At 44.3% G+C, this 13,612-nt stretch overlaps 1 protein-coding gene across 5 annotated transcripts in view; it reads left to right on the plus strand.

Moving 5' to 3' along the window:
- WWOX (WW domain containing oxidoreductase) overlaps nucleotides 1–13,612 on the plus strand; it is a 983,070-nt gene that overhangs the window by 299,185 nt on the left and 670,273 nt on the right. For 3 of the 5 annotated variants that reach the window (XM_003998263.6, XM_045045963.1, XM_045045964.1), the window contains exon 8: nucleotides 395–659. In XM_003998263.6, coding sequence (XP_003998312.1) covers nucleotides 395–659 — 265 coding nt within the window. Of the gene's footprint in view, nucleotides 1–394; nucleotides 660–2,813; nucleotides 2,968–7,079; nucleotides 10,090–13,612 lie in introns of those variants that run through there. The other 2 variants (XM_045045965.1, XM_019818834.3) reach the window with 2 other exon arrangements.

Here is a 13,612-nt window from a genome sequence, read left to right on the forward strand (position 1 = left end):
AGGTTAGGAATGTGATATCTTTCTGCTTCCAAGAGCTGTAGCCCTTTATTTAAGATGCTTTTCCATTTAATTTAATTATCCTTGAACTTCCTGTTGAAGGTTTTGAAAAATACACGTTGGAAGCAGGGGGAGTTGAGTGTGTTAAGATTGCCCCATTTCTGAGTTTGGGCCCTTACGTAGTGTGTCTTTGGATGCTGTTGTTTTATCGTGTCCAGTCACTATTGTCCATTTCTAAGGGAGACTTTGTTTCTACATTTGCCCAGTTGGGTTTTCAGTTGCCTCTGTGGTGGTGTCCTCAGACTTCTAATAAAAATAAAACGCTATTGTTATCAGGAGTCAGAGATTGGCTGCTTCATGTCATACTTCCTATCTTTTTTTGTTTTGTGTTGTTTAGATTCACAGATATTAACGATTCCTCGGGCAAACTGGACTTCAGCCGCCTTTCTCCATCTAAAAATGACTACTGGGCCATGCTGGCTTACAACCGGTCTAAGCTGTGCAACATTCTCTTCTCCAACGAGCTCCACCGCCGCCTGTCCCCGCGTGGGGTGACGTCGAACGCCGTGCACCCTGGAAACATGTTGTATTCGTCCATTCATCGTAACTGGTGGGTGTACACGCTGCTGTTTACGTTGGCCAGGCCTTTCACCAAGTCCATGGTAAGTGAATGGCTTCTGTCGCCGCCACAGACACCTTCAGTGCGCTCTTAATGGACACACGCGTGTTCTTCAGCTTCTCTCCTCCGGTAGTGCCGAGTCTGGTCTTGACAGCCACGTCCTCGGGCCCGTTAAAGCCACCAGTCAGGGCTCTCGAACACTTTCAGTTGACTTAGATTATAGCTGTTTCTCTAAAGGCGTCTTGGAGGGCTGGATAGAAAACGTGGTTTTTCCAGTATTGCGTTAAGGATGGCTTGAAGTCTTGGTGGAGATGCTTTGCTTTCTTTTGATGCTGTTTTTTTTTTAATTGCTGTTATTCAGAGGGCATAGTACTTGAAAACCATGTTTTGTGTCAGTAGGTGAAAAACATGGGTTGGTGACTGTTGAATTATCAGCCGAAGTGATTCCTTTGTTTCAGTTGGGAATCTATATTTGATGTTCTAAATTCTTCTTTTAATGGATGTGAACCTCACCTGGAAAACTTTTTGTCGGTCCCAAGTGCCTTTTATTCTTTACTTCCCCAAAGGTGAGTCCTTTTGGATGAATCACACTTCTGTGGTTAGATTCGGAAGCGTTCACAAAGGTAAATAGGAAGTTTTTACATTCTCGATGGTCGTATAACCTCCATATCTAGAAACTTCTTCCATGAAAACGTTTTAGTAGGAAGTCTTTTAAATGAGCAATGCACATTTTACACAGTATATTTGGTATGGTGTTTTTTTCCTAAACCACGGGCCTTTAAAAACGCTTGAAATTAGTGCATGCAAATACTATTCCAGTTAACCGACTTAACCTCTAATCCTCAGAAAGGTCCAAACACGTTTTGGCTTCTGAGAGTATCACAAGGTGAATTCATTATCCTGGGAAAATGATCATGTGGCCTCTGAATAGTCTGCCTTCTCCTCCAGCAGCCATTCCCACTTAACCGTGGGTCAGATACCCAACCACTCTGAGCCTGATTCCTCACACTTAAAATGGCAATACGGGTTGTTGTGGGGATTGACCCTAATGGGTATGACATTTATAACATTGGGTATGGAATTTCTGTGGTGACTTTCATCTGACTGTGCACTGTGGTAGCCACCTGCCATGTGTGGCTCTGGAGCCCTTGAAAAGTGGCTAAATACAACCGAGAGGCTGAATTTTTCATTGGATTTTACCTTGATTGATTTAGATTTACATAGCTGCAAGATTGGAAAGCACGGTTAAATAATGTGCCTAGATAGTAGGTATGTAGTATTCCTGCTATGATGGTTGTTGTTATTGTTTATATTACCTCTGGAGAGGATTATTTTCCGAAGTGTCATTGTTTGTGTTGCATATAAAGATTGCAGAACTAAAGGAGTCCGTAGACCGGAGTCTGCTGGTCATAGTTGGGTGGACCTCTGTCTCTGTCCCTAGAGGCCCAAGGAGAAGGCAAATGGCAAAGTGGGAAGGGTGTCCAGATGAAGAGAGTCTGGCCTCGGACACGTACACCTGGTCTCCCAGGAGCCATAGTAGAATGAACTTTCCATGTTCTGGGCCCCCAGTAACTGAAAAACAGCATCTTTTCTATGCCATGATGCACTTTTTTGGAGAAGCATATAGATGATAAAGACTATGAAGTATGTATGTAGGTTTAGATTTTTAGGACATTCTTTTTTCTAATCGTGTTTTGATATATTTAGGTGTCCGGTGGTATTCTTGGCCATCAGAGTTCTCTGGCTAGGTTTATAAAGACGTGGAATGGGAATGAATTTGTCAGAGTCACAGACAGTTGCTTCTTCACAACATAGACATTTAGGACTGTGTGTATGTAGACTGTGTGTGTGTGTGGACGGGGTGTATGCGGGAGAGATATCAGCATGATGGGGCTATGTCACTGGCAGGACAGACCAGGCTCACTGGAAAGGTCACCTTGTGTTTTATCCTCCCGTACGGGGCTTGACGCTACTTCTGTCATGAGAAGACATTTGTTTTGTGGATGCGGAGTGTCCTTCTCCCTTTTTTAACACACATTTATTTTTGGACATAAGCCACATAGTCGCATCCCCGTTGTCACCCCCTGTGAAAGCTGGATTCCTCAATGCCCACGAAGAAGCTTAGCATAAATGCAACGTCCTCATCGCCAGGGGGCCGTTTGTGCTGCACTGATGTGTCTGCGTGTCACTCCAACAGGGTCTCCTTTTGACATGAGTGTTGCTGGGGTACCCATCGCATTGCCCAAGGTCACGGAATGGAGAAGCTCAGCCCACCCTTGTGCTCGGAAGCCCTGCCTTTGCTTCTCCACTGTAGCTGGCTCCCTTAAGTATTAAACAGCAGTATTCTAATATCAACGTCCCTTTTTTATTTGCTGTGACTTGCTGTGACTACGGCGATTTTAGTTACAGTAATTAGGTCACCCTTCATGGAGTCAGGCTATTTTAAGTGCCTCTTTAAGGAATATTGTTGCAGATCAGTAATTTTACAATTGGATGTTCTTGTGCAACTTTATTAAATGTAATCTGTCTTTTAAATGTTGCCCTTTTACAGTTATACATTTCTAATTGTTGCTGTAAATGCATTATCACTTTGAAATTAATTAATTTTTCCATTTTGGCTGCCTGCAGTATAATAATCACTAATGAGAAACTCATAGGGATTAATCTCAGCACAGCGACCCCTACTGGTAAGGCTGTGTCTTTGGCACCGCGTCCCCTTGAGGTCTGGAGGGTAGGCCAAGTGTTTGAGGAGTCTGTGGGGGAAGCGTTTGTTTCCTTTCCCTCCAACTTGTGTAAAAATAAAAATAATTCATACCAATGGGAATAGGATTTTTTTTAAGTAATCTTTACACCCATCGTGGGGCTTGAACTCACAATCCCCGAATCAAGAGTCACATGCTCTTCCTGTTGAACAAGCCAGGCGTCTGGCGAATAGAATTGTTTTAAAATATTGTTTAAAAAATATGCAGGACTCTAGCTCCTCTTGAAACATCTTAAAGTTTGGTGGGAGCTTTTTGATAATGAAGTCACATGTCTATGTTATACATTATTTTCTTGTCTCCCTAGCTTTCTTTTATGCAATTAACATACTCTAAAATTGTATCTTGCATATGTGTGCATGAATATATACTGTAAGGATATATAAAGTGCTCATACCTTGGTATTTCTCCAAGAAACTTAATTCACAAAACCAGGCTTATTGTATTATTGGGTGATAGAAGAGATTTCCAATTTTGGCTATTGGCAATCGTTGCCATTTGGTGACTTTAGACTCCTGCTGTGCCCCCAGGTAGGATGTGCCTTTGCACCTTAGTCCAGACCCTGTGATGCTTTAATTCCTCACAACGGTTCCACACAATGCTAGAATGATTATCCTAACTCACCCACCTTGCCTGGAGACCCTTACCGGCTCCTCCCAAGTACATTTGCCTTGTCTGATGCACCACAGCGTCCCCACTGTGTAGATCTCCTCGTGCCGTTATTGTTTCCTTTTTAAAATGCTTGAGAGTACCTTCATGAACTTAACCCTCGGCCTTTTTTTTTTTCTTTTTCTTTTTCTTTTTTTGCCCCACGTAAACTTTCAGTTCTGGTAAACAACGCATTAGCTCGAGTTCCTAGGTCCAAGCCAGCCCTTTGCGGATCGGTATGTAAATTTGAAGCTGAGCTCTGTCACGTGCCTCTGAGGGTGTTTTGTGTGACCAAATATTTATGTTGGCAGGTAACGGTAGAAAGAATATCATGTGTTAGGGTAGCAGGAGCTTAGCAGATGTTTTAGGGAGCTGCGTTTTCAAATCATTTTACATTAAAAAATGGCTCGAGTTTGTCGAACTTCTGGAATGATTGAGTTACGTTTCCTGTGGCCGTGTAGAGGCAGTCATTGGGCTGAGTTTTAACAGATGTGCGGCCACCCCGCTAATGGATGGATCTGCACCACCGGTCCTGTTGCAAAGTTATAAATTATAACTAGAAAAAGCACAAGATGCCATTCTTCTAACCTTCGCGAAAGCCAAGCTGGGTAATTCTGCCCTTGAACGACCCGCCGCAGGGTGATTTATAGTTGTATAATTTAAAACATAATGAAGGAGATAATAGATGTTGATTTGTTCTTTAAATTAGTGTTTTAGAAAAATACTTCTCCTCCCCCCCCCCCCCCACTTTTAAATACCTGCAGCTGACTACACTCCAGATATTATCAAGGACAAAGCCCCGTTGGAATCTTTACCCATGCACTGGAGGAGAAGGCAAGGGCCTTTTCCTGGGCTGGGAGGAGGAGAGAGAGTTTTCAAAGTAGAAATTTCAGAATATTCCTCACTAATGTAAATGCTGGGGGACTCCCGAGTGAGGGTTGAGTTCTCTGGCTGCTTTGCCTTTGCCAGTCCAGATATGTTAGAAAACTAGACTCCTACGACCCCGCCGTGGCTGGGCCGCACTTGACCTTTCCTGCAGAACCCCACAGGAGGACCTGTTGGCAGTGCTCTTCCTGCCGAGGTCACATAGCCGCTATCTCACACGTTCTGCTCACTTTCCCGGATTATCATTGGCATTGGTTTTATTAGTCACCTCTGATTCCGTCCAGAGCTTGAAAGTTAACGGTGTTTGCTCAAGGTACAGCCCAAGGGATATGGTAGAGTGAAAAAGAGCAAAGCATTTAGAACCATTAGGACTGTATTCAAAACTCAACGTTTCCACCTCTTATGATTATATAACTTTGAAATGATGCATCCTTTGTGAGGTTCGTATTCTACATCAGTGTTCATGTTTTGTGCTGTGAGTTAATACTGCCCAATTAAAAATCTTTGGAATAATATTGGTTTGTTTTTCTCATGTATCCAGAAATCCAAGGGCTGTTAGGGGTGTGTTTGGCTACTTTTAGGCAGCTTCTTTGTGCTTGTGTTAGCTTTTCCCTCATGCTTATAAGATGGCTGCAGTAGCAGCAACCATTGCGTCCTACATGATGAGGTCTGAAGGCAGAATGGGAGGGATGGGACTCCTCCTTGCATACCTCCCTTCTTTATCAAGTAAGAGAACATTCCATCTCAGAGCATTCCATCTCAGAACTGTCTTCTGTAGCACTTTGCTTCAGCTCCCACTGGCCAGGATTCAGAGTCGCTTGTCCGTAGCCGTGGTGCAAGGGAGGCTGGGAAAGTGCATTTCTGGCATTTTGTGTCTCTAGGGTTGGAGGTGAGATTGGTGGCAGAGAAAATGGATGGCACGATGGCTTTTGAGCAGGCTCTGGTGAATAAGTGTGCCTATAGTTTTTCTCATCTGTCGGGTGGGAATCCTGTCTTTCTTAGGGGTCACTGTGAAAGCATGTGAGAATTGAATGAAAGGAGCATGGCCTTGTCTGGTCCCCTTCCATGCGGCGAGCTTTACCTCAATCTCATTAGAGCTCATTCTCCTTCCTTCTCGAGGATGCTGAAGCATACTTCCTTTAGTCTAAAACCCTCCCTTTCCTCCAGGTCTAGTTACTTTCTACTCGTCCTTCAAAGCTCAATCCAAACATCACAGCCCAAGGAAGCATTAGATCAGAATGTGGTCAAGACTCCCTTTCTGTGCCCTCCTAAGGGCTGGTTCTCAGAATACTGTCTGACACGCAGTAGTCCTCCGTAAACATGTGCCCAATGAACGAATGAAGGACGCCCAGAAATTCTCCTACAGATCCCTGGAAACAAACACAATTTAGAAAAATAATCTGTGCGGTTCTGTGTTTAATGCCTTTCTCTCCCTCTCTTGAAAGTGCTGTTTTTGCATTCACACCACTGTATCCCTGGTCCATAAAGTAAATGCTCAGTAAATATTTGTAAATGAATAAATGAAAGACGATTAGGTGCTTAATGAATGACAGTCATTAAGGCATTCCTTATCATTACTCTATCTGAGGAGGGCAGAGCACCGCACTTCACAATGTGCACATAGAGAAGCGGATGAGGCTAGGGGGCCCGGCCTGCATCCCGCAGCTAGTACGCAGGAGAGCTGGGACCAGAACCCAGGCCCCCCAGCCTCCCGGCCAAGTGCCGGATAAGGGGTCTTCCAAAGGGGTGTGTGTGGAGGGAAACCCTAAGGAGAGAACCGGAAGGCGTGGGGAAGAGGCTGTAAAACTGGGTGAGACCCCGGCTCTCCCTCCCACCTTACCTCTTGGGTACATTTTCTAAGCTGATTGAGATTCATGAACTGGAACGTTCGGCCTACCTCAGGGGTTCTTGTTGAGAATTGAAGGAGCTTAGGAATACACTGCATCTAGAATGTGCTCGATGCTCAACAAACACTAAGTGGTATCACTGTTACAACTGACACGCATTGAGAATTGACGAGCAGGACGACACAGCACACAGAACACGCTAGATGCTCAATAAATATTTATTATTGTGGTCATCATCATGTCTTCGGGCGAGTGACGGTCCCTTCCCTTCCCCTCGAGTCGATGTCTGTCCTCCCATTGACGGCTCTGGGTCTGTTCCTGAAGGTCTCATACCCCCTCGAGCGCTGAGCGCAGAAACACCACCCACCAGCCGGAGGAACACGCAGAATGGCCGCCGCGACCCGACGGGTTTCCGTGGTGCGAATCGCAAGCCCTCCCGGCTGCCTGTTTGGAGCCACCAACTGCACACTTAGCTTTGAGGGAAGATCAGCCCTTGCTTGTTGAAGACAAAGACAAGGGAAGTACGCGTGGCTCTGTGAGGCCACAGCCTCTCTTCCCGGCATCTTCTCCGCCTGGCTTTTCAGCGTTTCAAGTCTGGTTAGGCCTTTGTTCCCGAATGAGGACTCCAGAGGTGGGGGGGAGTGACGATCTGGCCTTAATATGTGTGACAAATTATTTAATGAACATTTAGCCAAGATTTGAAAGTCCCCTCGTTTTATCTTCCTCGCCTCCCTTTCTTCTGCACCCCTGCCGGCGTTTTGGTAACGTGTGGCCTCATCCCCGCTCCCTCGCTAGCTCTTTCATTGCTTTTAAGTCCGTGGTGCCGCCTTTGATCCTCCCCTCTCGGTTTCCTTTTCTCCAATTTCATGCTTTTTTCCGGCGGGTTTTGGCTGGCGTGCAGCGTAGACGTCGGAGGCCAGCACGATGAGACAGACGCCAGGAGCTTGCGTGGCCCCGTGACAGCACTTCTGCCACGTGTCCTCTGTGGACGTTGTTTTCTGTGTCACTCCCCGGACGCGCGGATCGTTCCTTGGGAGGTGGGCGGTTCGTGTGCGTTTTTGGCAGCAAGAAAAAGAACTCAGATCCCGTGTTCTGAGTTGTAGAGAAACTGAAACCCACACCTGCCCCCGCCCCTTCTTGAGACACTAAGAAAATCAGTTCCGGTGGTCGTGTCACATGCAAAGGTACTCGGGGCCAGGCTCCAGGCTCTGGGTCTTACATCTTTATGTGCCTTGTCTCACTTAATGCCGTCTTAGAGTTTGCTGTCATCAGACAATCGTGTGTCTCTGAGCACATCATTTGCCCTCTCTGCGCCTCAGTTGTGTCATCTGTAAAATGAGTCGGTTGACCAGATTAGTCAAATTAGTCCCATGGCTTATGTGGTTTACGGATTTTAGAGAATGGGTATAATCTGAAAGGAAGTAAGAAAGGGATACTAAGGTAGGTTCGTACCTTTTTATCCCGAAAACATGAAAAACAAACCCACCACCATTGACTATCAGCACCGTTTTTTAAGGAATGGGTATTTTAACGCCAAAAAGTATAAACAGGACCCGACTGTGGACCCAAAAGCAGACCTCGCGGTGGACGGCGTTTGACTTCAGGAAAACTCCTGATGGTGTCACTGCTGTGTTGTTCTTGAAAGTCCTGGGCCTGCCCTTGGGAATGACCGGCCCAGAAGACCCCACAGGTCCAGACTTGCGGGAAAGCTAACTGCGTCTCACTTCATTGTCATGAACCCGAGGTGAGACCCTCAGAAACGCGGACCTACCTAGACTCCCCAGAACTGAGTAAAGCACAGTGCAGGGACGCGCGAGGTTTGAATCTGGGTACAAGCTGACCTAGTGTAGGTGATTTTTTCCCCCCACAAGCACCTGTCTCAGCCTGTGCACTTTTATAAATATGACACCCCATCTTCTTCCGTCCCAGTTTCTGTGGGTTTGGAACCCCGGGCATGGCTTCACGGAGCTGCCTGCTTCCGGGTCGGCTCCCAGACCACCCTTCCTGGGTGAGCCAGATTGAAACCGTCTCAAGGCTCAGCTGGAGAGGGGTCCACTTCCAGGGTCCCGTGCTGGTTCGCAGGATTCAGCTCCCTGTGGCCCAGCGGACTGGGGACTCTCTGGTTCCTCCCTGGCCATGCGCTGGACGCCCCTTTCTCCCTTCCTTGCCGCCCAGGCCTCCCCACCGTGGCAGCTTGTTTCATCAGAGCGCGGAAGCCGAGGAGGAAACAGTCTGTCAGCGTGATGAAGTCCCGGTCCTTCGCAACCTTAGCACAGAAGTGACACCTCACTACTTTGGCCCGTTCTGTTTGTTAGAAGCCAGTCCCTGGGTGGGACCCGCATTCACAGAGAGAGGATTTCACCGCGGCGTGGAGACCGGGAGGCAGGGAGCACTGTGAGGCTGTCACACTTTACAAGTCCAGTGTCGTTGGTTTTTTCCAGTGCCTTTTGGTGACAGATTTGCTTCCAGGCTTCGATATTTCCTGGCCTTGCGCCATGGCAGTCCTTACTGACACGCTTCTGTCTGCCTTGCTGTTCTGCTCGGGTCCTTTCTACGTTCTTGTCTTCTTCCCTCTTTCTGGGCCGCAAGAGGTACCAGATGCCCCCACTTTGTTTTTTATATATTTATGCATTTCTGCCTCACGGTGGGAGATAAGATTTAGTCTTTTAATAAGAGAGCTTATGGAAAAAATAAAGAAACGTGTGGATTCTGTTTCCGAAAGTCAAGTATTTATTTTCTTGCCTCTTTAGTAGAGGGGGCCATGTTAATCGATGGCCCAAATTTTCTTCCTAAAGAAACGTGTGTTGCCGAGTTTTGATTCAAGTTTCAAAAACTGGCCAGAGAACTTGGGCTTTTTTTTTTTTTTTAAAGCCATAAAGCTAGATAAAATTCAGCGATCATTTCAAAGTCCACGTAGAATATTATTCTTGTTGCAGTCTATGTATAGTCTCTAGGATTTGTTGTTTCGGTTTTGGGGTTTATTATTATTATTTTTTTCAGCAGCAATGTAAGGGGAAGAAACACTTTCATTTTGCTGTTTTCAGAAAATATTGTAGAGATTGATTTTGAATGTGTTCATGTTATAAAACCTCTCCTTTAGAAAGTATAATAAGTAAAATATCTTAGTAATATTCTAATATTCCCCTGTGAAATATCATGCTTTTTTTCTCTCTCTTTTTTTTTTTCACTAAGATGGGGCTTTTGTTTCGCCACATACTGCCTTCTACACCGCTTGAGACATTTCATCTCCAAGTTTCATAGGATGGGGTCTCTTTAATCATTTACATTTTGAAAAAAAAAAAAAAGAAAGTGAAATATTCTTTAAGAAGCCAAAGTAATCCACGGGAATGTATGGTGTTTGTTCAGCTGGATATGTTATTTATTTGAAGTACTGAGAGAAATCTCTTCTGACTGCTCAAAAAAGGGAAGAATAAACAGTAAGAGTGTCCAAGTAATCTGAGCTCGAAGGTCCCTCCTTTCACAGAAAAGTTATAAAAAGTATATTCGCCAGATCCAAAAAAAATACTGTATATCAACTACTGAGACCTGCACAATGTTTTCTTAGTATTCTCACTCTTCAGAAGAAAGAAAGAAAAAAAAAAAAAACAACTGTAAAACCTGGGAACTTAAATTTTTTTTTTTTTTGTTATTTTAATATTCCTCGGCAGGTGAATACAATAAGTCTGTTTTTCCTTCTTAGAGCGTAGCATCTCCTGTTGGCTTTTGGGTGTGTTATGTGTAACTTGTGTCTTTGTTGACTCTCTATAACCATAAATGACCACGTAATGAAATTTGTGGGCCTAACATCTCAGCATTAACTCTGAGTACGTGTCCTATAAAGAAGGCATTAAGAAGATGTTTAAAAGAAAAAAAAAATTACAACGTATTTCAAAAGAATTAGATTCTGGAATGTATCCAGTCATGAAAATAATATAGATTTCTTCTGTCTTCGTGCACTCTGTTAAAACCATTAGGAATGAGCCGGCATGTTCCTTGTGGATGAAATGTAGGGGAACGTACCAAATTCCTATATCCCAGACCCAGAAGGGCCTGTTCTCTGTAGCGGTTTGCTTTCCTCTTAAGCTTGCGTGCCACATCTTCCAGTGTCATTTTGTCTCACTGCCAGACTCAAGGCTCTGTCGGAGTCATATTTGAACCCGGAGTGGAGGTCTTTCTCATACAGAGCAAAAACAAGCTTACCTTTGCCGTGTGCACCACTGACACGCTGCCTTGTTAAGTCTCTAACGTTAAGGTTTGAAATGTATTCTTTCTTTTTGAGAGATTCGCTGTGAGTTTTCCCTGGATAAGTGTATGCTCTGTGAATCTAGAGGAAAAAAAACCTAATAACCACAAAACCACTGCTCTGATTTATCAGGACTCACCTGTTCTAAGCACCTCCCATGTGTCCACTCATTTATTTCCTGCCATTCGCTACCAGCCGTGTAAGGTCTGTAGGACCTGAGAAGAGCGTGTTCATCTATCTTGTGGAAGAGAAACGCATCGCAATGTAAGCACAAAGGCCATGCCTTTGACGTTGAAGACGCAGGGCTCTGAGCTTCAGCCCTTCCTTGTAGTGGGCAAATCACATGACCTCTCTGGACCTCAGGTTTTCTTTTTCTCTTTGGAATGGAGAAAATCGTTCCCACATCTTTGGGTTGTTTGTGGATTAAGTCATCACTCAACCCTGGGGCATAGAGTAGACCCTCAAGAAATACTGGTTTTCTTGTGTCCTACTTGTTAATGTGAACTTTCTTGGGGTTTACTGATTTCTGAGGACACACAAGAAGCTACTGTCAGGGATGTTGTCTCTTATTTGACCCCAAAACACGTGAAGCTGTACCACACTGCGTGTTGGGAATGCCCTTGAACTCTGAATCCCAAGGAGAGCCCCTGGGCACCTACCGTTCTCTCTTCTGCTTGGTAATGAAATTGTAGCGTATTGCTGGAGCTGCTCATCCAATTCTGTGCCTTTTCAAGCCATATTAATGCTAATGGTGAGCGTATCAGCTTCCTCTGGTTTTTAGTGGCTCTACATTTTGTTCCTCTTGTTCTGTGCCTTTTCTTTCTTTGGGTCACCTTAAATCCGTTTTTGGAAGCAGATCAACTATGAATTACTAAAGTGATGTAGGTTGAAGTACAGGCATATCACATTAAATCTGTTAATAATATAAGGCCAAAAGCACTTCATCTTGGTCTGCACTTTGGGGCATATTTCTGAATTGTCCACATTCAACAGAAGAGATGATGCAATACCCTTTGCAGAACTTAAAAAAACAGAACCTAAAAAAATTTTTTTTAATGTTTATTTATTTTTGAGAGAGAGAGAGAGAGACAGAGACAGAGACAGAGACAGAGACAGACAGAACGTGAGCAGGGGAGTGGCAGAGGGAGAGGGAGACACAGAATCGGAAGCAGGCTCCAGGCTCTGAGCTGTCAGCACAGAGCCTGACGTGGGGCTCGAGCTCATCAACCGTGACACCATGACCCAAGCTGAAGTCGGACACTTAACCCACTGTGCCACCCAGGAGCCCCAACAAGATGTATCTTTTAATAAAACCATCCTGCGTTTGGAATTTGGGGGGGGGCTTTCGCTTTTATTTCCACTTTTTTTTTCCTCATATGATTTATATGATGCTAGATATTGTTTTCTGTCAAGGAGTATACCAGCTGCCCAGATGGCAAGACTTCTAGTCACAGAGAAGTACACACATGTATATGCATGCAATCACAGTTCTTCAAAGACCTGATATACATTTACTTCTTCTTTCGTCTTTCTCTTTCTATTTCTTGATTATTCTCTTTCTCCTATGCCCATTATTATTTTTCAGTCAGCTGTTCTTAAATATCTTTGTGAAAAATGTATTTATCTCATATTCAGTTCATTCAGGATGGTTTCTAAAAACAACAAAAGCTAGCTATCAATCACAGTGTATGTGGACATTTGTAGACACTACGTACTCAACAAATGGGTTCATTATATCATGCAGATAGCCACGTACACTTAGAAAATCTGCTTGGGGGCAGGGGGAGATAAAACCAACTATTTCAGCCTGCTCTTTTGATCCCGAGACTTTTTCTTTAACTCCGTATTTATGAATAAAACATTTTAATCGGAATTATATTAACAATGACCAATTTTTTTTTCCCCATGAGAGTCTAATACAGGATAAATTCCATTAAGTCAATTAAATATCTTGATCAACTTTTTAAACTTGATACAGATACTTAAGGTGTTGCTTTAAAAATTTTTGTATTTTACCAAACTCCTTTTCACCAGGACCTTTCCCCACACCCCTCGATACATTGTACAGCCAAGAGGTCATCATCTGCTTTTTGCACACGCCGAGTTTTACAGCTTTTGTCTCATGAGATTTTTGGGTCGGGTATTCCCACCAAACCACACTTTTAGATCTCAGTCTCACCACGTGCAGTTTTGTTTTCCGTGAGTCTTTGTGATGGTTAGTTCATCCAGAAGTATATGTTATGGATTTGATAAACGACTGGTATTCATTTCGCAGCTAATACCTAAGAAATTCCTCTGTAAGTCTGTTCCGACATTCTAGGGTTTCTCAGTTATCCGGGATTGGTCTCTGAGGCTGTTGCTTTCTGTTTCTTTTACGAACTTCCAAACATTTGGATGATTTTGAAACGCGTGCCCTTACTGTGTGGTGGCCAGGCAGGTGGTAAAGGATGGGTCAACGTGTCCTGTTGGTGCTCCAGAACATTGTCTTTCAAACCTGTTTTGTTTTGTTTTGTTTTAATGTTTATTTTTGAGAGAGAGAGAGACAGAGACAGAGAGACATAGAGACAGAGAGAGGGCGAGTGGCAGAGAGGCAGCGAGAGAGGGAGACAGAGAA

This window comes from Felis catus, chromosome E2, assembly GCF_018350175.1.
Source record: "Felis catus isolate Fca126 chromosome E2, F.catus_Fca126_mat1.0, whole genome shotgun sequence".
Taxonomy (NCBI): Eukaryota; Metazoa; Chordata; class Mammalia; order Carnivora; family Felidae; genus Felis; species Felis catus.